Here is a 23,342-nt window from a genome sequence, read left to right on the forward strand (position 1 = left end):
GACATTTCAGCATTAAACTTTTAGACATTATCGGGTATTGTGTGTAGGCCAGTGACACAATCAGTTATGGTTGTAAGAACAAAATGTGGACAAAGTCAAGGGGTGTGAATATTTTGAAGGCCTATTATAGAACCTGTTTGTCTGCTGTGTACAACTACGTTTATTTTTGAACAATTCCAAAAAATGATTTCCTCCTGGGAGGGAAATTGTATTCTAAACTAATAGGACTTTAGTTATTAATGTCGTCACCCTCTTCTGGTAAAGGACTCACGAGGCGATATGTGAGTTTACAAAAGCCTGGGTAATTATCATAGTGAAACTTGCATTGGCATTGTTGTATCTGTTTAAATGTAATGTAGGTTGTGTCGGACCCCAGTAAGACTAGCTGTCCACCCGAATGAATAAAACAATGAATAAACAAATCTAATCAATCTCCCTGCTGTCACAATTCATACACTTATCACGATCTAAGAAGAGAGATATTTCATGTTTCAGATTATTGCTGTTCAGTTGTTAACCTGTTCTTTCCCTACTCATCAGCATATATGGCACCTGAGGTCATTACGAGGGCAAAGGGCGAAGGTCACGGGCGAGCAGCTGACATCTGGAGTTTGGGATGTGTCCTCATCGAGATGGTGACTGGGAAGGTAAGAATTTGCTCAAGGGGAGGATTGAGCAGACATTTAACCAAAAATGGTCCTCAAACAATTTCTGTTTCTAGCATTTCTACTGCTGCTGCTACCACCACCACCTAACAACCTATATACCTATTATTCATTACTACTATTATTCACCACCTATGACTTTTCTACTAGTATTATTATTCACTAGTACTACCACCACATAACACTAGCTACTTATTATTCACCACCTACAACTACTACTCACTACTATTATTATTTATTACTATTATTCACCACCTATGACTTATTTTCTACTAGTTATTATTCACTACTTTCACCACCTACGACTACTACTATTTACCACCTACGACTACTATTCACTACTACCTAACACTAGCTACTTATTATTCACTACTTTCACCACCTACGACTACTATTTACCACCTACGACTACTATTCACTACTACCTAACACTAGCTACTTATTATTCACTACTTTCACCACCTACGACTACTATTCTTCACTACTACTACCACCTAACACTAGCTACTTATTATTCACTACTACTACCAACTACTCTCACCACCTACGACTTATTATTCACTACTATTATTCACCACCTACGACTACTAGTATTATTCTATACTACTGCTTATTATTTACCACCTACGACTACTACTACTGTTCACTATATCACCTACGACTACTATTCACCACCTAAGACTTATTTTCTACTAGTTATTATTCACTACTTTCACCAGTATTATTCGCTACTACTGCCACCACTTATTATTCACCACCTACTACTATTCACTTATCACCACCTATGACTACTACTAGAATTATTCGCTACTACTATCTTCACTACTTTCTCCACCTACAATTATTAGCTACTACTATTATTCACTTTCACCACCTACGACTAGTATTATTTGCTACTATTATTCCCTACTGCTACTACTATTCACTACTACTACTACCACCACCACCTAACATTAGCTACTATTATTATTCACTACTATTATCCACCATCTGACTTATTTTCTACTAGTTATTATTCAATACTTTCACCACCTACGACTATTCATTATTCACTAGTGGAGGTCGACCGATTTTAATTAGGGACGATTTCAAGTTTTCATAACAATCAGAAATCGTTATTTTTGGACACCGATTTTTGCCTTTAAAAAAATTTTTTTTTTTTTACTAGTCAGTTAAGAACACATTCTTATTTTCAATGACGGCCTAGGAACGGTGGGTTAACTGCCTTGTTCAGGGGCAGAACGACAGATTTTCACCTTGTCAGCTCGGGGGATATAATCTTGCAACCTTACAGTTAACTAGTCCAACGCAATAACGACCTGCCTTTCTCTCGTTGCACTCCACAAGTAGCCTGCCTGTTACACAAATGCAGTAAGCCAAGGTAAGTTGCTAGCTAGCATTAAACATATCTTATAAAAAACAATCAATCATAATCACTAGTTAACTACACATGGTTGACGATATTACTAGTTATTATCTAGCGTGTCCTGCGTTGCATATAATCTGACTGAGCGGTGGTAGGCAGAAGCAGGCTCGTAAACATTCATTCAAACAGCACTTTCGGGGCGTTTTGCCAGCAGCTCTTCGTTGTGCATCAAGCATTGTGCCGTTTATGACTATCAACTTCCGAGATGAGGCTGGTGTAACTGAAGTGAAATGGCTGGCTAGTTAGCGTGCGCTAATATCATTTCAAACTTCACTCACTCTGAGCCTTTGTGGTTGTTTCCCTTGCTCTGCATGGGTAACGCTGCTTCGAAGGGTGGCTGTTGTCGTTGTGTTGCTGGTTCGAGCCCAGGGAGGAGCGAGGAGAGGGACGGAAGCTATACTGTTACACTGGCAATACTAAAGTGCCTATGAGAATATCCAAAGGTTAATGAAATACAAATGGTATAGGAGGGAAATAGTCCTATAATTCCTATAACTACAACCTAAAACTTCTTACCTGGGAATATTGAAGACTCATGTTAACAGGAACCACCAGCTTTCATGTTCTGATTAAGGAACTTAAACATTAGCTTTCTTACATAGCACATATTGCACTTTTACTTTCTTCTCCAACACTTTGTTTTTGCATTATTTAAACCAAATTGAACAGGTTTCATTATTTGAGGCTAAATTGATTATTGATGTATTATATTAAGTTAAAATAAGTGTTCATTCAGTATTGTTGTAATTGTCATTATTACAAATAAGTGTTTTTTTCTTTAAGTCTGATTAATCGGTATCGGCGTTAAAATCATAATCAGTCAACCTCTTCACTAGTATTATTCACTACTTTCACCACCGACGACTACTATTGGTATTCACTACTAGAATTATTTGCTACTTTCACCACCTACGACTGCTACTATTATTTATTATTATTCCCATCTACCACCTAACATTAGCTATTACTACTATTCACTACTGTGAATGCTTCAGAGTAGTAGAATTAGTTTGTACTATGTATTCAGGTTGTTTAAAATTTTAGTCTGATTTGAGTCTACTCCCTCGACAATCCTCAATGTCTGTTTTGTTTGTAGGCTGATTGAGGAAGTGTTGTAATCAAATGTAATCTAAACAGTGTTTAGAAAGGTTTTGTTGTCCTTCTCCCCTCTTCCACCACACAGAGGCCATGGCACGAGTATGAGCACAACTTCCAGATCATGTACAAGGTGGGTATGGGCCACAAGCCCCCCATCCCAGAGAAGCTGTCCACTGAGGGGAAGGATTTCCTGGGTCACTGTCTAGAGAGCGAGCCCAAACGACGCTGGACCGCCAGTACCCTGCTAGACCACCCCTTCGTCAAGGTTAAACACTTTTTTTCTACTTTGAAAAACATGCTGAGACATGCATACAGTTCACTGCAAGGGTAGACTTTATGCTGGCAGTCACATTGTGGTCTAACTAGATTCAATGTAAAGATCACAAGTCTAATCGAGAGCTCCTGTCTTTCAATCCCAGGTTTGCACGGATGAAGAGTGAGGGGGAACTGACACCGCTGCTCCCACGTTTACAAACTCGCACTACTGTTCATGTTGGCTAGAGATCGAAAGACGAGGGTCTTGTGAACACAGGAAATTGACTGCAGGCATATGGAGCTAAACTGAGGAACTTTAAGACATAATTTCCAATGGACGACTAAACTGGATCAATTGGATCGTGTTCCTTACAAACCAAGCGGAAGAACTGACTGCAACAGGGAGAGACACTACCTGTATCTGTTAACGTTTTGCTACAGTGTGCCCTAATGAATATGACCCTGTAGTAGTTGACTTATGTCCTGGGGAGGGCAATGTATTGTACATACTGTAATAATAGGATTGGATCCTTCCTTGTATAAACAATATTGTAAAGCTTAGATAATAAGTATAGCCACATCTTGTTGTTCTCTCACTGGTGAAGATGAGATGGAACAAGGCAAATGAGGAAGATATTGATAAACAAAAGCTATGGCACTTTAAATAACAGTTTTTTTCCTCCTTTCAGTGAGTGTACTAGGGACAGTTGAGCGCAGGGGAGATCTAAGTTCACTGCAGACATTTGGGCCTCGTTCAGTAGGCAAACGTTGTGGAACATTGCAGCTAGAAATGTTTGTTTTACATAACATCTGAATGTTACACAATGTTGTGCCCTTCTGAACGTGCCCCAGGTCTGGTCGAGGCAGTCTGAAGTCTTACCTTCAGTCGTTTGATGAGGTGAGTGTCGTTGCACAGAAGCAGGGGATGCTGTACTTAGTGCCAAAACATTTTTTTTACATTTTAAATCCAACAATGACTGAGGGTGTTATCATCCATATCAGGTGAACGGTTTACAAATTACAGCACTTTTTGGACATTGGGGGGGGACTAGAGGGCCAAAGTATTGGGACAAATTCACTTATGTATAAAGAAAATGACGTTTTTGGTCCCATATTCATAGCACTACATCAAGCTTGTGACCAAACTTATTGGATAATGAGTGAAAGTTCACCACAAATGTCATACCCCCAAGACATGCTAACGTCTCATTATTGTAATGGCGAGACGTTAGCTTGTGCGGTGACCTCACTCATCATTATCCGAAAGTGTGTAGAAATATTGTATTTTTTACAATAAGTGACTCCAATGACACCAGCTTGTTATAGTCCTTGTGTGCTATAAATATTGGACCAAATACTGACTACTTTAATAAACAAGTGAATTTGTCCCAATACTTTTGGTTCTCCAAAATGTACAAAAAGTGCTGTATTTCTAAAATGGTTCACCCGATATGGATGAAAATACCTTTAAATTAAAGCTGACCGTCTGCACTTTAACCTCGGTCATTGTTTGATTTTGAGTCCATAAGAAACAATGATTCACTAATTACGGAGGACACTGTATAATAAACTATTTCCACACATACATTAAATTAACAATCAAAGGCTGTGGGGAAGAGTCTAGGAAGGAAAGAGTTTTTTTATATTTTTGGTGGATTTGTTTTAAAATCGTTTTTATTTCGTCTTTCTGAGGATCCCATTTTTACAGTTGGAGATTAAGCTTATGTCCAAACTGGCACCCTAATATAGTGCACTATATGGAAGAGGGTGCCATTTGGGATGTAGAGGATATGGGCAGCACTGATTGGTTGACAGAGTCAGACAGGTGTGTTCCGATTGGAGAACCACGGAACTGAAGCATATCCAACCGAGGAGAGAGACAAAGGTCCGATCTCACTCCCTGCTGCTGAATGCACACACACTTTCTGGTCCTCTGCTGCTCCTAGTGTTTGCTATGTACAAACAATATTAAATCGTTAAGAAATGCTGTGTGAGATTAGTTTGTCATGTCCTAGATTCAAACATAACATGTTAATGTTTACACAGGAGCTTAATAGAAGGGACTGCCTGCGTTTGTACGTACACACTGCTGAAACTAAAGCCAGCATCAAACTGAAGTGGGCTTATCTGGTACTTCAGAATCTCATATGTGCAAAAAAGTTATACATTTTGAATCGAGTCCATTCTCATCACAACACACTTTAGTCATACATGTTGATGTATGGTAAGGACAAAGACAGATGCCCTGAACCTACAGTGCAGTCAGACCCCTTGACTTTTTCCACATTGTTACGTTACCTTATTCTAAACTGGATGAAATAAAATAAAAACTCAATGGCCCATAATTAAAGTGAAAACATACCGGATTCAGAACTTTTGCCATGAGACTCAATTGAGCTCAGGTGCATCCTGTTTCCATTGATCATCCTTGAGCTATTTCTACAACTTGATTGAGTCCACCTGTGGTAAATTGATTGGACATGATTTGGAAAGGCACACCCGTCTATATAAAGTCCCACAGTTGACAGTGCAAAAACCCGTAGAGTTCCGAGACAGGATTGTGTCGAGGCACAAATCTGCGGTTGGGTACCAAAACATTTCTGCAGCATTGAAGAACCAAGAACACATTGGCCTCCATTCTTAAAATGGATGTTTGGAACCACCAAGACTCTTCCTTCCTAGAGCTGGCTGCCCAGCCAAACTGACCAATCGGGGGAGAAGGGCATTGGTCAGGAAGGTGACCAAGAACCCAATCCATTTTAGAATAAGGCTGTAACGTAATCTGGAAAAGGTCATGGGGTCTAAATACTTTTAATGCACGGTATGTGTTTCGGTGCAGTATATTCATGTACTGGCAAGAGGAAGACTGCTGCAGCACCTTCCACCCTTGTCGTACTTGAGTTGAATGCAGTGCCATCTCAGACCAGCAACATTCTTTCTTTGGAATTAATTTTCTGCTGGAGGTGAACTGTGCTGTAGGTATGAGATTGGTAATGTGTGTGGTCCCTGGGAGCTGGGAAGGATCTTGCAGTTGTAAGGCCATCTCAGTTAAGTGGGACTCCATAGCTGGAGCTTCTCTTAATCTCAGTCTGTCCAATCATCCAGCGCACACCAACCGACACTGAGAATGGAATAGAGGAATGTGATGAACATACTGTATGCTGAGGCGAATATTATGAAGTCTGTGGTTACAGTATCCAGTGGAATGTTTGATAAACTTTTTCAACTGTATGATTTGTGCCAACACTATCGTGTAAGCGATACCAACCAATGGCATTACAGGCATGCTCATGCCATATTATTCAAGAGGAAGGAACAATCGGTTCTCGCTGTTGATCAGTTTCAAAATATTTTGTAAACAATGGATAAGATTGAGAATGTACTAAAAATACCTTTTAGCAAGAGTTAGTCAAAGTACCCCTGTTTTTAAGGCGAGTTGTCACGAAAAAGGAAACCGGGCTTGCAGTTGATGTACGACGCCTCCTGGCGGCCATGTTGGAAGACCACATTAATTATTGTGACTGCCTAAAACTAGTTGATTCATCACCACAGTCCTTTCTCTAGAGTAACAAGGCAGCAAAGACAACGGGGGGGAGGAATGTTTACAGATTTGCCGCAATCATGAAACACCGTTGGTGAGAAGTCTCAAGAACTGTCAGAAAAGTTAGGAAACCATCTGACCGTCAAGCCCTCAATCCAGACAGCTGTCAGTAACAGGCCTGCTACTGTACGATTAATTCATTACTGGTAAATCAAGTCAGATTTGACTAGCTGTTATGCTAACAACACTAAATGAAACCATTAGACTGCAAGCTAGTGGTTAGCAAGTGTCATGTGAGTTTAACATTTTGGAGAAGCCATTTATCACCATAAAGGCACCTTTATAACAAAGGATTGAATGCCTCCATCGCATTTGCAGACTAATGTAAGCCTAGATATAGGCCATATCAGAGACGTTTCCTTTGTACGGGATTTTATTTCACCAGGTAGGCCAGTTAAGAACAAGTTCTCGTTTACAACTGCGACCTGGTCAAGATAATGTATAGCAGTGCGACGAAAAGAGTTAAACATGGAATAAACAAACGTACAGTCAATAATACAATAGAAAAATATGTATACAGTGTGTGCAAATGGGGTAAGGAGGTAAAGTGGCCTTTGATAAACAATTCGATTACCCATACGAGAAAAGAAAAGTGCGGTATGCTGTAAATAATGCGTCCAAAATACCAGTTTCAAAACTGCAAATCTTTTTTTTGTAAGGGTGGATAAATGAGCAGAATTGTGTTTTTAATACGATGGTAGCCTAGGCCTACTCTACTAAACACTGACAACAGATGAATAAATACGACCTTGTCTTGAATGCAACCAGCTTGTCAAAAGTATTTTTTTTGCATTTAACCTTCTGCCTAAATTCTAATCTGCCAAGAAATGTCATGACGTTAATGTGACAATAGCTGGATTCCTTCTAGCCATGACCATGAAAAGGGTAGACGCAAATTGTACAATATGACCTACATATGGAGATCATTGTTGTCCAAAACAATAAAAATCCTCCAGTGATTATCATATGATTATTCAGAAGAGGGAGAATGTATGGACATTACAGGGCAAAGACCTCAATGTGCCAAGACAACCTGCTGTGTGACTGACTATTTGTTCCAGTCCAACAATAGATTGAATCTTTATGACAAACACCTGAATGAATTCGTCTTAACATCAGGTGTGCTTTTCATTTGTTTATGTACTGTAGGTTCACCAGCTGACCTCAAGACACCCATGTGGATGGGATTCCCACTGAAGATGAAATGCTGCAGCATCAGTTTCTACTACTTGGTCACTTTCCAGATATGAAAAGGAGACAACCCTCACTTATACGATATGGTTGTCATATGCTGTGGTTAACCTGAATGATTCTGTTGTGCCATTTGAGTAGAGCACCTTCACCTCGTCGTCATGACAAAAGTGCCCCCTATATATATCAAATGTAATGTGCAACATGTAAAAGACTTGTTGATATTGTTGTCTGGGTGAATTGAATCGTCTCATCTCTGAGGAGACGAGCACCATTGAATAAAAGTATTTCTTATAGACAACTTTTATTTCTTTGTCTATGCGCAATGTGTTTAAATTGTAATGTAATTGTGGTAGTCTTAGGCTAACCATCTTCATTATCACAGTGCCACAGCTGTTCTGAGAAAAGTATCTGGCATTGGACTTGGTAGTTGTGTGTTTTAAGCTAATGATCACATCTCACCACCTAGATTACAAGGGTTGGATTTGAACCAAAGCATGTACAAAATCCAGTATAATGATTAGCCTCATACATTTTCTAATGGTATGGTTTTTAAATTGATAACATAGCTGAACAATATGTAAAGTGTGGGAGTTAAGCTATTCTTTGCTTCAGATGCAATGTCAAGGGGTGCATAGCAAATGCCCATAAGGATAATGCCATCATACTGTAGGCCAGTGGTTCCAAACTCCAGTCCTTGAGTACCCCAACAGTACAGTTTTATTGTAGCCCCAGACAAACACTGGATTCAACTTGTCAACTAAATCATCAGGCCCTCTGAGTTGAATCAGGTATGTTTGTCTGGGGCTACAATGTGTGGTGTTGTGGAAACTGGAGGACGGAAGTTGGGAACCACTGCTGCATGCCATTACCAGCTACAAAATGGGTTCACATGGCTGATATCCTGAGAAATAGTGAGTCAAAAACAACTCATCGTAGAATTTATGACTGAACAAAAAGGTCATGTTCATTTGAGAATACAACAGAATTGTGATCTGTGATTAAGCAACACTAGTTCATCTTGAAAAATAGTTGAATTAAAACAAGTTTAAACACAGCTTACATGCACAGTTTGAAATTATATGAAAGTGTTGATTCTTTGAATATGACTTCCTAAAATGTCTAACCTTAACATGTAAGTTAACGGTTGTTACTAAAACAATGCCAGGTGAAGAAAAACATGTCCATCTCCACTGCAATGGAGGTTGGTGGCACTTTAAATGGGGAGAACAGGCTCATGGTAACAGCTGGAGTGGCATGGTATTAAGTACATGGTTTCCATGTGTTTGATGCCATTCCATTCACTCAGTTCCAGGCATTATGAGCTGTTCTCCCCTCCACACACTTGATTATTAACTACTTTTCAAATCAAATTTTATTTGTCACATGGACATGGTTAGCAGATGTTAATGCGAGTGTAGCGAAATGCTTGTGCTTCCAGTTCTGACAATGCAGTAATAACCAACAAGTAATCGAACTAACAATTCCAAAACTAATTTCTTATACACTGTGTAAGGGGATAAACAATATGTACATAAAGATATGAATGAGTGATGGTGCAGAGCAGCATATGCAAGATACAGTAGATGGTATCGAGTACAGTATATACATATGAGATGAGTATGTAAACAGTGGCATAGTTAAAGTGGCTAGTGATACATGTATTACATAAGGATGCAGTAGATGATAGAGTACAGTGTATACATATGAGATGAATAATGTAGGGTATGTAAACATTATATTAGGTAGCATTGTTTAAAGTGGCTAGTGATATATTTTACATCCTTTCCCATCAATTCCCATTATTGAAGTGGCTGGAGTTGAGTCAGTGTGTTGGCAGCAGCCACTCAATGTTAATGTCAATCATCTCCTTAATTTTGTTGACGTTGAGTGTGAGGTTATTGTCCTGACACCACACTCCGAGGGCCCTCACCTCCTCCCTGTAGGCCGTCTCGTCGTTGTTGGTAATCAAGCCTACCACTGTTGTGTCGTCCGCAAACTTGATTGAGTTGGAGGCGTGCGTTGCCGCGCAGTCGTGGGTGAACAGGGAGTACAGGAGAGGGCTCAGAACGCACACTTGTGGGGCCCCAGTGTTGAGGATCAGCGGGGTGGAGATGTTGTTGCCTACCCTCACCACCTGGGGGCGGCCCGTCAGGAAGTCCAGTACCCAGTCGCACAGGGCAGGGTCGAGACCCAGGGTCTCGAGCTTGATGACGAGCTTGGAGGGTACTATGGTGTTAAATGCCGAGCTGTAGTCGATGAACAGCATTCTCACATAGGTATTCCTCTTGTCCAGATGGGTTAGGGCAGTGTGCAGTGTGGTTGAGATTGCGTCGTCTGTGGACCTATTTGGGCGGTAAGCAAATTGGAGTGGGTCTAGGGTGTCAGGTAGGGTGGAGGTGATATGGTCCTTGACTAGTCTCTCAAAGCACTTCATGATGACGGAAGTGAGTGCTACGGGGCGGTAGTCGTTTAGCTCAGTTACCTTAGCTTTCTTGGTAACAGGAACAATGGTGGCCCTCTTGAAGCATGTGGGAACAGCAGACTGGTATAGGGATTGATTGAATATGTCCGTAAACACACCAGCCAGCTGGTCTGCGCATGCTCTGAGGGCGCGGCTGGGGATGCCGTCTGGGCCTGCAGCCTTGCGAGGGTTAACACGTTTAAATGTTTTACTCACCTCTGCTGCAGTGAAGGAGAGACCGCATGTTTCCGTTGCAGGCCGTGTCAGTGGCACTGTATTGTCCTCTAAGCGGGCAAAAAAGTTAGTTAGTCTGCCTGGGAGCAAGACATCCTGGTCCGTGACTGAGCTGGATTTATTCTTATAGTCCGTGATTGACTGTAGACCCTGCCACATACCTCGTGTCTGAGCCGTTGAATTGAGATTCTACTTTGTCTCTATACTGATGCTTAGCTTGTTTGATAGCCTTACAGAGGGAATAGCTGCACTGTTTGTATTCAGTCATATTACCAGTCACCTTGCCCTGATTAAAAGCAGCGGTTCACACTTTCAGTTTCCCGCGAATGCTGCCATCAATCCACGGTTTCTGGTTAGGGAATGTTTTAAATCGTTGCTATGGGAACGACATCTTCAACGCACATTCTAATGAACTCGCACACCGAATCAGCGTATTCGTCAATGTTGTTGCCGGACGCAATACGAAACATGTCCCAGTCCACGTGATGGAAGCCGTCTTGGAGTGTGGAATCAGCTTGGTCGGACCAGCGTTGGACAGACCTCAGCGTGGGAGCTTCTTGTTTCAGTTTCTGTCTGTAGGCAGGGATCAGCAAAATGGAGTCGTGGTCAGCTTTTCCGAAAGGGGGGCAGGGCAGGGCCTTATATGCATCGCGGAAGTTAGAGTAACAGTGATCCAAGGTTTTGCCTGCCCTGGTGGCGCAATCGATATGCTGATACATTTTAGGGAGTCTTGTTTTCAGATTAGCCTTGTTAAAATCCCTAGCTACCATGAATGCAGCCTCAGGATGTATAGATTCCGGTTTGCAAAGAGTCAAATAAAGTTCGTTCAGAGCCATCGATGTGTCTGCTTGGGGGGGAATATATACGGCTGTGATTATAATCGAAGAGAATTCTCTTGGTAGATAATGCGGTCTGCATTTGATTGTGAGGAATTCTAAATCAGGTGAACAGAAGGATTTGAGTTCCTGTATGTTTCTGTGATCACACCACGTCTCGTTGGCCATAAGGCATACGCCCCCGCCCCTCTTCTTTCCAGAAAGGTGTTTGTTTCTGTCGGCGCGATGCGTGGAGAAACCCGCTGGCTGCACCGCCACCGAGAGAGTCTCTCCAGTGAGCCATGTTTCCGTGAAGCAAAGAACGTTACAGTCTCTGATGTCCCTCTGGAATGCTACCCTTGCTCGGATTTCATCAACCCTGTTGTCAAGAGACTGGACATTGGCGAGAAGAATGCTAGGAAGTGGGGCACGATGTGCCCGTCTACGTAGTCTGACCAGAAGACCGCCTCGCTTCCCTCTTTTACGAAGTCGTTTTTTTGGGTCGCCGGCAGGGATCCATTCCGTTGTCATGTTTGAAAGGCAGAACACAGGATCCGCTTCGCGAAAGTCATATTCTTGGTAGGTTAGGTTTGACACATTGAATCAGGTGTGTTGGTAGTACTGGAACAGAAGCCTGCACCCCCAGCAGGGTTGCCCTGTTCCAGTTGTAAAATGTTTATACATGTGTCACTTTTAAACTATTTTTGCTAACATACTGTAGGTATACATAGTCCATGGCATACAAGGCTGTACCGGTACTCTCTTGGGACATTCATCTGCAGACGGATACATAGCGCTCTGTAGCTGAGTACAGAAAACAACCAAAGAAACAGGCTTCATTGTACTCTAATTAGACAGCACTGAATATTATGTTGAAATATCTCTGTCAGTTTCTTGCTAGGGACTCGAACTGGAGAATAGTTTGAGGTCTTCCCACAAAGGTCCTTACCCTATCCAGAGTAGACTACTCTCCCTTCTCTGACAGTTGGAACAGCTAGCTAATCATTTCACGATCTATGGCTGTTAGCTAGCAAACTGGTGATATTTAATTCACGTAGCTCGCTACACAGTATGTAATGCTAGCTAACATTATGTTAGCCTGCACACTAAGTTTCTGTAGCAAACGAGCTAGCTAATAACACAGTTTTTGATCATTTTCAAAATATATTTACTTACTTGAATAGGTTCTCCCACTGCCTTCATTTTCTGGGTCCTTAGAAAAACGAAATAATGGGCAATCTTCCCCAAAGTTTTTGGTGGTAGCAAAACGCAGCTAGCCATGTGGACGACTGAAGGAATTCCAACATGGCGCTTGGTGTGGTTGCTAGGTGATGTGTGACGCAACTGCAAGCCCTCTATAGTGAACTTGAATAATTTTGGTCTCAAGGGACAGATTTGGCTCGGGGACCACTAGTTGATGACCTCTGAAATATATACCAATAAGACCAACCTGCAGAGCAGAAGGCCACAGTGGCCAGTATGGTGAGAATAGACCCAGAGAGGACCAGCTGGACCAGGAGGAGGTAGAGGGGGTATAGGAGAAGGCAGGTCCAGCCTATCCAGTTGATCAGGGCCCAGGGTCCACGCAGAGGGGTGACTACAGGGCCAGGGAAACACCCGGTGTGGCTGTAGTCCTCCTGGAACTGGTCCTAGAAGCACAATACATGAGCACATCATAACCTAACAAACAGGAGCATAGTCCATTGGCTTCACTGCCATAACCACAAGGAAGTGGGAAGGGAGGGGTTCAAAGTCCTTAAAGCTGTATTTTTGTGGATCTCTTTAATGCAGTGCAATTTAGTACTAATCTCAATGGGCCAAAAAGTACATGTTCCAGATTGTGCATGTGCTGCTCCCATGTTGTGTTGCTGCCTTGCTATGTTGTGGTTTTAGGTCTCTCTTTATGTAGTGTTGTTGTGATAAGTGTTTTGTCCTACATTTATTCTATTTATTTTAATCCCAGGCCCCCGTCCCCACAGGAGGCCTTTCGACAGGCCGTCATTGTAAATAAGATTGTGTTCTTAACGGACTTGCCTAGTTAAATAGAATAATAATACATTGATGAAAGTGTTTGGGTCGTAACTTGGTTAATATATATATATATATGTTTAAATGGACATTTTAACATTGTCTCCAAGAGCACATGTTCAAATTGATTAAAAAAACAAGTTTCCATCTCAGGAGGTTGAATAAAATGTTTTATATGGTGTGACAAAGTGACAAATAAAGTAACAGGGTTGACAATTTCTTCTTCAAATGAGCCATAAATCCCCCTGGGACGGGGGAATGGAAACTTTTGTGCAACGGAGTGGCAATTGAATTGCAAGCTTCACAAAATGGTTTTAATTGTTAAAACATTTCTAGCCTGTCTATCTATGGGTAACAGGGTTAACGTGTTATGCTCAACTGGCTCAGTTTCCCACCAAAAAATGCCAAAAAGTGTAGAATCAGCTTTTACACTATGATCTCATTATTCGATGTTCAATGGAAAACATTTTTTTAAAGGAATAGTTTCACCATATTAAAGCGAGAGTTCAGGTCACTTAACAGGGTTGACCAGAAAATGAGGGACAGACATAAATGCTGAACTTTGGCACTTTAGCGAGACTTTATTCATTAAAAAAATCATATTTACTGAATTCGCCATGTGGTCTATATTAAAAGGGCACTTAATTTAATAAAACATGCTTTTAAAATCCAATACACGTGCACAATTTCCACTTAAAATATCAAAGGGACGCAAGAGGCACTTGTAGAATGACATGGCAATTTACATAATATAAATACGTGTAAATTAAGCGAGTTTGAGCTTAGTCCTTGGTGCTTACTGCACTCCAAAGAGCTGGCTGTTCAAAAACATAAAGCTCTATCTAATCTAATCCAGATGCATGACACTATAAGAACACAATGAATCAAACTAACAGGGGCCAGTTTATCAGAAAGAGTTTGGTGCAATGTTTGTGAATTAAACATTGGGGACAGAACAAAGTTATAATGTGAAGAGTAGATATTGACATTAAACTAATGTAAATGGAGAGTTTTAGTTTTGTCCTTGTTTTTGTTTTTATTCCTTTAATAGTGAACAAATAGATGCAAACTCTGCACCTTGTGCCAATGCTTAGTTGGTAAATCTGGTCCATAGTGTGAGCTCTCTCCTCAATTATAACACTACCTTCTCCTGGTAGAGTTTGTGAAGCCAGGAAGAACATTCAGCTTCATCTTCTGGTACGGACTCCAGAGGGATTCTCCTAGAAATGGGGAGGCATAAGAGACGGGGAGGCATAAGAGACGGGGAGGCATGAGGCATAAGAGACGGGGAGGCATGAGGCATAAGAGACGGGGAGGCATGAGGCATAAGAGACGGGGAGGCAGAAGAGGCGGGGAGGCAGAAGAGACGGGGAGGCAGAAGAGACGGGGAGGCAGAAGAGACGGGGAGGCAGAAGAGACGGGGAGGCATAAGAGACGGGGAGGCAGAAGAGACGGGGAGGCAGAAGAGACGGGGAGGCATAAGAAGCGGGGAGGCATAAGAGGCGGGGAGGCATAAGAGGCGGGGAGGCATAAGAGGCGGGGAGGCATAAGAGGCATAAGAGGCGGGGAGGCATAAGAGGCATAAGAGGCGGGGAGGCATAAGAGACGGGGAGGCAGAAGAGGCGGGGAGGCAGAAGAGGCGGGGAGGCAGAAGAGACGGGGAGGCAGAAGAGACGGGGAGGCATAAGAGACGGGGAGGCATAAGAGACGGGGAGGCATAAGAGACGGGGAGGCATAAGAGGCATAAGAGGCGGGGAGGCATAAGAGGCGGGGAGGCATAAGAGGCGGGGAGGCATAAGAGGCATAAGAGGCGGGGAGGCATAAGAGACGGGGAGGCATAAGAGGCAGGGAGGCATAAGAGGCGGGGAGGCATAAGAGGCGGGGAGGCATAAGAGGCGGGGAGGCATAAGAGGCATAAGAGACGGGGAGGCAGAAGAGGCGGGGAGGCATAAGAGGCATAAGAGACGGGGAGGCAGAAGAGGCGGGGAGGCAGAAGAGGCGGGGAGGCAGAAGAGGCGGGGAGGCAGAAGAGGCGGGGAGGCTGAAGAGGCGGGGAGGCATAAGAGGCGGGGAGGCATAAGAGGCGGGGAGGCATAAGAGACGGGGAGGCAGAAGAGGCGGGGAGGCAGAAGAGGCGGGGAGGCATAAGAGGCGGGGAGGCATAAGAGGCGGGGAGGCATAAGAGGCGGGGAGGCATAAGAGGCGGGGAGGCATAAGAGACGGGGAGGCATAAGAGACGGGGAGGCATAAGAGGCATAAGAGACGGGGAGGCATAAGAGGCGGGGAGGCACAAGAGGCGGGGAGGCACAAGAGGCGGGGAGGCACAAGAGGCGGGGAGGCACAAGAGGCGGGGAGGCACAAGAGGCGGGGAGGCACAAGAGGCAGAAGAGACGGGGAGGCAGAAGAGGCGGGGAGGCACAAGAGGCGGGGAGGCACAAGAGGCGGGGAGGCAGAAGAGGCAGAAGAGACGGGAGGCAGAAGAGGCGGGAGGCAGAGGCGGGGAGGCACAAGAGGCGGGGAGGCACAAGAGGCGGGGAGGCACAAGAGGCGGGGAGGCAGAAGAGGCGGGGAGGCACAAGAGGCGGGGAGGCACAAGAGGCGGGGAGGCACAAGAGGCAGAAGAGACGGGGAGGCAGAAGAGGCGGGGAGGCAGAAGAGGCGGGGAGGCAGAAGAGGCGGGGAGGCAGAAGAGGCGGGGAGGCACAAGAGGCGGGGAGGCACAAGAGGCGGGGAGGCACAAGAGACGGGGAGGCACAAGAGACGGGGAGGCAGAAGAGACGGGGAGGCAGAAGAGGCGGGGAGGCAGAAGAGGCGGGGAGGCACAAGAGGCGGGGAGGCACAAGAGGCGGGGAGGCACAAGAGGCAGAAGAGACGGGGAGGCAGAAGAGGCGGGGAGGCAGAAGAGGCGGGGAGGCAGAAGAGGCGGGGAGGCAGAAGAGGCGGGGAGGCACAAGAGGCGGGGAGGCACAAGAGGCGGGGAGGCACAAGAGACGGGAGGCACAAGAGACGGGGAGGCAGAAGAGACGGGGAGGCAGAAGAGGCGGGGAGGCAGAAGAGGCGGGGAGGCAGAAGAGGCGGGGAGGCAGAAGAGGCACAAGAGGCGGGGAGGCACAAGAGGCGGGGAGGCAGAGGCGGGAGGCACAGAGGCGGGGAGGCACAAGGGCGGGGAGGCACAAGAGGCGGGGAGGCACAAGAGGCGGGGAGGCACAAGAGGCGGGGAGGCACAAGAGGCGGGGAGGCACAAGAGGCGGGGAGGCAGAAGAGACGGGAAGGCAGAAGAGACGGGGAGGCATGGGAGGCATAAGAGACGGGGAGGCATAAGAGACGGGGAGGCATAAGAGACGGGGAGGCATAAGAGGCAGAAGAGGCGGGGAGGCAGAAGAGGCGGGGAGGCAGAAGAGGCGGGGAGGCAGAAGAGGCGGGGAGGCAGAAGAGGCGGGGAGGCAGAAGAGACGGAGAGGCAGAAGAGACGGAGAGGCAGAAGAGACGGAGAGGCAGAAGAGACGGGGAGGCATGGGAGGCATAAGAGACGGGGAGGCATAAGAGACGGGGAGGCATAAGAGACGGGGAGGCATAAGAGACGGGGAGGCATAAGAGACGGGGAGGCATAAGAGACGGGGAGGCATAAGAGGCAGAAGAGGCGGGGAGGCAGAAGAGGCGGGGAGGCAGAAGAGGCGGGGAGGCAGAAGAGACGGGGAGGCAGAAGAGACGGGGAGGCAGAAGAGACGGGGAGGCAGAAGAGACGGGGAGGCATGGGAGGCATAAGAGACGGGGAGGCATAAGAGACGGGGAGGCATAAGAGACGGGGAGGCATAAGAGACGGGGAGGCATAAGAGGCGGGGAGGCATAAGAGGCGGGGAGGCATAAGAGGCGGGGAGGCATAAGAGGCACAAGAGGCGGGGAGGCAGAAGAGGCGGGGAGGCAGAAGAGGCGGGAAGGCATAAGAGACGGGGAGGCATAAGAGGCGGGGAGGCATAAGAGGCGGGGAGGCATAAGAGGCATAAGAGACGGGGAGGCATAAGAGACGGGGAGGCATAAGAGGCATAAGAGACGGGGAGGCATAAGAGGCGGGAGGCAGGAGAGACGGGAGGCAGGAGAGACGGGGAGGCAGGAGAGACGGGGGAGGCAGGAGAGGCATAAGAGACGGGGAGGCAGGAGAGGCGGGGAGGCAGGAGAGACGGGGAGGCAGGAGAGACGGGGAGGCGGGGAGGCATAAGAGGCGGGGAGGCATAAGAGGGGGAGGCAGAGAGGCAGAAGAGACGGGGAGGCAGAAGAGACGGGGAGGCAGAAGAGACTGGGAGGCAGAAGAGACTGGGAGGCAGAAGAGACGGGGAGGCAGAAGAGACGGGGAGGCAGAAGAGACGGGGAGGCAGAAGAGACGGGGAGGCAGAAGAGACGGGGAGGCAGAAGAGACGGGGAGGCAGAAGAGGCAGAAGAGACGGGGAGGCATAAGAGACGGGGAGGCATAAGAGACGGGGAGGCATAAGAGACGGGGAGGCATAAGAGACGGGGAGGCAGAAGAGGCAGAAGAGACGGTGAGGCAGAAGAGACGGGGAGGCAGAAGAGACGGGGAGGCAGAAGAGACGGGGAGGCAGAAGAGACGGGGAGGGATGGGAGGCAGAAGAGGCGGGGAGGCAGAAGAGGCGGGGAGGCGGGGAGGCAGAAGAGGCGGGGAGGCATAAGAGGCATAAGAGACGGGGAGGCATTAGAGGCATAAGAGACGGGGAGGCATAAGAGACGGGGAGGCAGAAGAGACGGGGAGGCAGAAGAGACGGGGAGGCATTAGAGGCATAAGAGACGGGGAGGCATAAGAGACGGGGAGGCATAAGAGACGGGGAGGCATAAGAGACGGGGAGGCATAAGAGGCATAAGAGACGGGGAGGCAGAAGAGGCATAAGAGACGGGGAGGCAGAAGAGGCATAAGAGGCGGGGAGGCATAAGAGGCGGGGAGGCATAAGAGGCGGGGAGGCAGAAGAGGCATAAGAGACGGGGAGGCAGAAGAGGCATAAGAGACGGGGAGGCATTAGAGGCATAAGAGACGGGGAGGCATAAGAGACGGGGAGGCATAAGAGACGGGGAGGCATAAGAGACGGGGAGGCAGAAGAGACGGGGAGGCAGAAGAGACGGGGAGGCAGAAGAGACGGGGAGGCATGGGAGGCATAAGAGACGGGGAGGCATAAGAGGCGGGGAGGCAGAAGAGGCGGGGAGGCAGGAGAGGCGGGGAGGCAGGAGAGGCGGGGAGGCAGGAGAGGCGGGGAGGCAGGAGAGGCGGGGAGGCAGGAGAGGCGGGGAGGCAGGAGAGGCGGGGAGGCAGGAGAGGCGGGGAGGCATAAGAGGCAGAAGAGGCGGGGAGGCATAAGAGGCGGGGAGGCATAAGAGGCGGGGAGGCATAAGAGGCGGGGAGGCATAAGAGGCGGGGAGGCATAAGAGGCGGGGAGGCATAAGAGGCGGGGAGGCATAAGAGGCGGGGAGGCATAAGAGGCAGAAGAGGCGGGGAGGCAGAAGAGGCATAAGAGACGGGGAGGCAGAAGAGGCGGGGAGGCATAAGAAGCGGGGAGGCATAAGAGACGGGGAGGCATAAGAGACGGGGAGGCATAAGAGACGGGGAGGCATAAGAGACGGAGAGGCATAAGAGGCGGAGAGGCATAAGAGGCATAAGAGACGGGGAGGCAGAAGAGGCGGGGAGGCAGAAGAGGCGGGGAGGCAGAAGAGGCGGGGAGGCAGAAGAGGCGGGGAGGCAGGGGAGGCATAAGAGGCATAAGAGACGGGGAGGCAGAAGAGGCGGGGAGGCAGAAGAGGCGGGGAGGCAGAAGAGACGGGGAGGCAGAAGAGACGGGGAGGCAGAAGAGACGGGGAGGCATGGGAGGCAGAAGAGACGGGGAGGCATGGGAGGCAGAAGAGACGGGGAGGCATGGGAGGCAGAAGAGACGGGCAGGCATAAGAGACGGGGAGGCATAAGAGACGGGGAGGCATAAGAGACGGGGAGGCATAAGAGGCATAAGAGACGGGGAGGCATAAGAGACGGGGAGGCATAAGAGACGGGGAGGCATAAGAGGCATAAGAGACGGGGAGGCATGGGAGGCATAAGAGACGGGGAGGCATAAGAGACGGGGAGGCATAAGAGGCATAAGAGACGGGGAGGCATAAGAGGCATTAGAGGCGGGGAGGCATGGAGGCAGGAGAGACGGGGAGGCAGGAGAGGCGGGGAGGCAGAAGAGGCGGGGAGGCAGAAGAGGCGGGGAGGCAGAAGAGGCGGGGAGGCAGAAGCAGGCAGAAGAGGCGGGGAGGCAGAAGAGGCATAAGAGACGGGGAGGCATAAGAGGCGGGGAGGCATAAGAGGCGGGGAGGCATAAGAGGCATAAGAGGCGGGGAGGCATAAGAGGCGGGGAGGCAGAAGAGGCAGAAGAGGCGGGGAGGCAGAAGAGGCAGAAGAGGCGGGGAGGCAGAAGAGGCAGAAGAGGCGGGGAGGCAGAAGAGGCAGAAGAGGCGGGGAGGCAGAAGAGGCGGGAGAGGCGGGGAGGCAGGAGAGGCTTTCAGCTGTCCAATTCAATAGAACTTTATGGTCCATTAAAATACACTGAAAAAATATAAACGTAACAAGTGTTGTTCCCAAGTTTCATGAGCTGAAATAAAAGATCCCAGAAATGTTCCATACGCACAAGAAGCTCATTTCTCTAAAATGTTGAACACATTTGGTTACATCCCTGTTAGTGACCATTTCTCCTTTGCCAAGATAATCCATCCACTTGACAGGTATTGCATATCAAGAAGCTGATTAAAGAGCATCATTATTACCCAGTTGCACCTTGTGCTGGGGACAATAAAAGTCCACTAAAAATGTGCACATACACACAATTCAACAGATCTGAAGTTGAATGAGAGTGCAATTGGCATGATTACTGCAGGAATGTCCACCAAAGCTGTTGCCAGAGAATGTAATGTTTATTTCTCTACCATAAGCCGACTGCAATGTAATTTTAGAGAATTTGGCAGTACATCCAACCGGCCTCACAACCCCAGACCACATGTATGGTGTTGTTTGGGCAAGCGGTTTGCTGATGTCAACGTTGTGAACGGAGTGCCCCATGGTGACAGTGGGGTTATGGCATGGGCAGGCATAAGCTACCGTGATGAGATCCTGAGGCCCATTGTCGTGCCATTCCTCTGCCACCATCCCCTCATGTATCAGCAGGATACTTCATTTTTTAAATTACCTTTATTTAACTAGGCAATCAGTTAAGACCAAATTCTTATTTATAATGACAGCCTAGGAACAGTGGGTTAAATGCCTTGTTCAAGGGTAGAACGGCAGATTTTTTACCTTGCTAGATCGAATCGCTGAGCTGATAACTAGGCTACCTGCCGCCCCAATGTCACATATTGAGCATGTTTGGGATGCTCTGGATCTACATGTATGACATCATATTCCAGTTCCCACCAATATGCAGCAACTTCGCACAGCCATTGAACAAGAATGGAACAACATTCCACAATCAACAGCCAGATCAACTCTATGCGATGGAGATGCGTCTGGCTGCATGAGGCAAATGGTGACCACACCAGATACTGACTGGGTTTCTGAACCATGCCCCCACCTTTAAGGTATCTGTGACCAACAGTTTCATATCCGTGTTCCCAGTCGTGAAATCCAGATTAGGGCCTAATGAATTTATTTCAATTGACCGATTTCCTCATATAAACTGTAAGTCAGCAAAATCTTTGAAATTGTTGAATGCTACGTTTATATTTTTGTTCAGTATTAGTCCAATAAACCAATATGAGGGCCTTGAGATCAGTGAGTTTAGCCTCTAACTAATGGCCATCCCAGGTTCCACTCACAGCCAAGCTTGCGATAGAAAAATGCAGGCTGAAATGAATTATTATATACCTTATGTATAAATCTGGATGATATTTTTTCCCGTTGATAACTCCCAGCAAGGTTGGTGTTTCGTTGTTTCTGAAATTTAGTGTACAACAGTAGACCGCAGCAACTGAAGGGGTAACAGACACAAAAACATTAAGTTGTCAAAAGATCATTGGCATCAGACTTTATCCAAAATAATGGGGATATACAATCATGACATGTGTAGAATTTGGTTATTCTGGAGCTCCCAGGGGTTCCGTACCTGTCCCTCGGAGGTTCTGGACGGCTACCCAGAAGCCCTTGGTCCTGGGCAGGAGGTGGTGTTTGAGTTTAGGCAGGCCTTTCTTCTCTGCCACCTCCATACTGATCTGATGCTTCTCCTCTGTGAAGCGTGTTCCCTCACAGTGTAGCAGGAACTGGCACACAGAGATTCGCTGTCGTGTCACTGCTGTGTTTTAACTGACCAACCAACCTGCATACTCAGGTTTACAAGGTGAGTATCATTATATTCTCACGTTATCCTTCCTCGACTTGTGACAATATTGATTGTGTCAATCAATACAATCTTATAAATGAACAACCATACTGCATATGCATGTTTACATAGTTGCAAAGAAAGTTTGGAATAAGGAGTTTGATAAGACCTGTTATGTCCTCTCGAACTATAAAACACCCAGTCAACTTTTGACTATTAAGTGTCATTATTGATTGTGTTCAAGGCTCACCCAGAAGTTCTTGGGGTAATCCCGTAGGTTCTGAAGACTCTGGACAAAGCTCCTCTTATCCTCCTCCCACTTCCTCTTAATGAACACCATTTCCAGGAAGTACCACATCCAGCCAATCACAGGCAGGTACGACAACTCTTTCTTGGCTAAACATTTGGAGGCCTGGAAAGGGAAAGATTATTCAAACACATTAACACAGAGGGCATCAAACAACTTCTGAAAATCTTAGTCTCTTCTCAGTCTTTATACAATTCCTTGCTTCCCACCTTCGACGGTATTGGAGGACAATTTCCAAGGTCCCTCCCATTGGATGTCCTTCTCCAATGCGTTTTGAGAAGGAGATAACGAGAGAGGATACGAGGAATCTAAGACCGATGAATTGAGAAAAATCCCTGTTCTCTTACCCCAAGGACCCCAAATCTGTCACAGAAGGTCCAGCCACACAGAAAGTCTATTTCAAAGTTGTGGTTAAGGACGATGATGGCGTTCTCTTTGCCATAGATTTGGTAGTCTGCTGGGTCTGTGTAGAAAGTTACTTCAGTGCCAGACCACCACTCTAGGAGAGCCACAGACTCTGGGGAACACACACAACATGACATTAACATAACACAGCACAACCTAGCCTAGCAGAGCGTAAATAATAGACCACTGTGTCAGCAGCTACAGGAACTTTATATTTCAGTTATTGCACGACGTTAGAGAGAGTATAGCCCCTGCAGCATCAGTTAAGTGAAACAATAGTGAAAGAGAGCGATATCCTACTCACGGCTGGTGAGGGAATATCCCAGTTTACAGTTGATCCGCCTCGCCAGCTGCTTGTTGATTGGCCAGAGGGGCAGAGTGCAGATCTGTAATAGGTTGATCAGGAGACCGCTGACCAAGAACCCATAGCAGATGATCAGGTGACACAAGAACTGGCCCTTCAACCACTGTACCAGACCCATCTACAGGGGAGGAAATGAGGAGTTTATTAGGC

At 46.7% G+C, this 23,342-nt stretch overlaps 2 protein-coding genes across 5 annotated transcripts in view; one reads left to right on the plus strand and one right to left on the minus strand.

The window, feature by feature from the left end:
* The window catches only part of LOC135511858 (mitogen-activated protein kinase kinase kinase 4-like), a 76,359-nt gene extending 70,930 nt beyond the window's left edge, over nt 1–5,429 (plus strand). For all 4 annotated transcript variants that reach the window (XM_064933348.1, XM_064933350.1, XM_064933349.1 and 1 more), the window contains 3 exons: nt 541–647; nt 3,275–3,454; nt 3,609–5,429. In XM_064933348.1, the coding sequence (XP_064789420.1) occupies nt 541–647; nt 3,275–3,454; nt 3,609–3,629 (308 nt within the window). In that variant the 3' untranslated portion in view covers nt 3,630–5,429. The remainder of the gene's footprint in view (nt 1–540; nt 648–3,274; nt 3,455–3,608) is intronic.
* On the minus strand, nt 5,101–23,342 carry LOC135511859 (1-acyl-sn-glycerol-3-phosphate acyltransferase delta-like). The gene is made up of 8 exons (XM_064933352.1): nt 23,133–23,342; nt 22,771–22,940; nt 22,367–22,528; nt 21,904–22,057; nt 21,666–21,768; nt 14,922–14,997; nt 13,200–13,398; nt 5,101–6,565 (listed from the first exon to the last, which is right to left on the minus strand). Exons 1-8 carry the CDS (start codon nt 23,308–23,310, stop codon nt 6,489–6,491), a joined length of 1,119 nt encoding a protein of 372 aa, XP_064789424.1. The 5' UTR covers nt 23,311–23,342; the 3' UTR covers nt 5,101–6,488.

The sequence above is a fragment of the Oncorhynchus masou genome, chromosome 24 (genome assembly GCF_036934945.1).
Source record: "Oncorhynchus masou masou isolate Uvic2021 chromosome 24, UVic_Omas_1.1, whole genome shotgun sequence".
In the NCBI taxonomy this organism is placed as follows: Eukaryota; Metazoa; Chordata; class Actinopteri; order Salmoniformes; family Salmonidae; genus Oncorhynchus; species Oncorhynchus masou.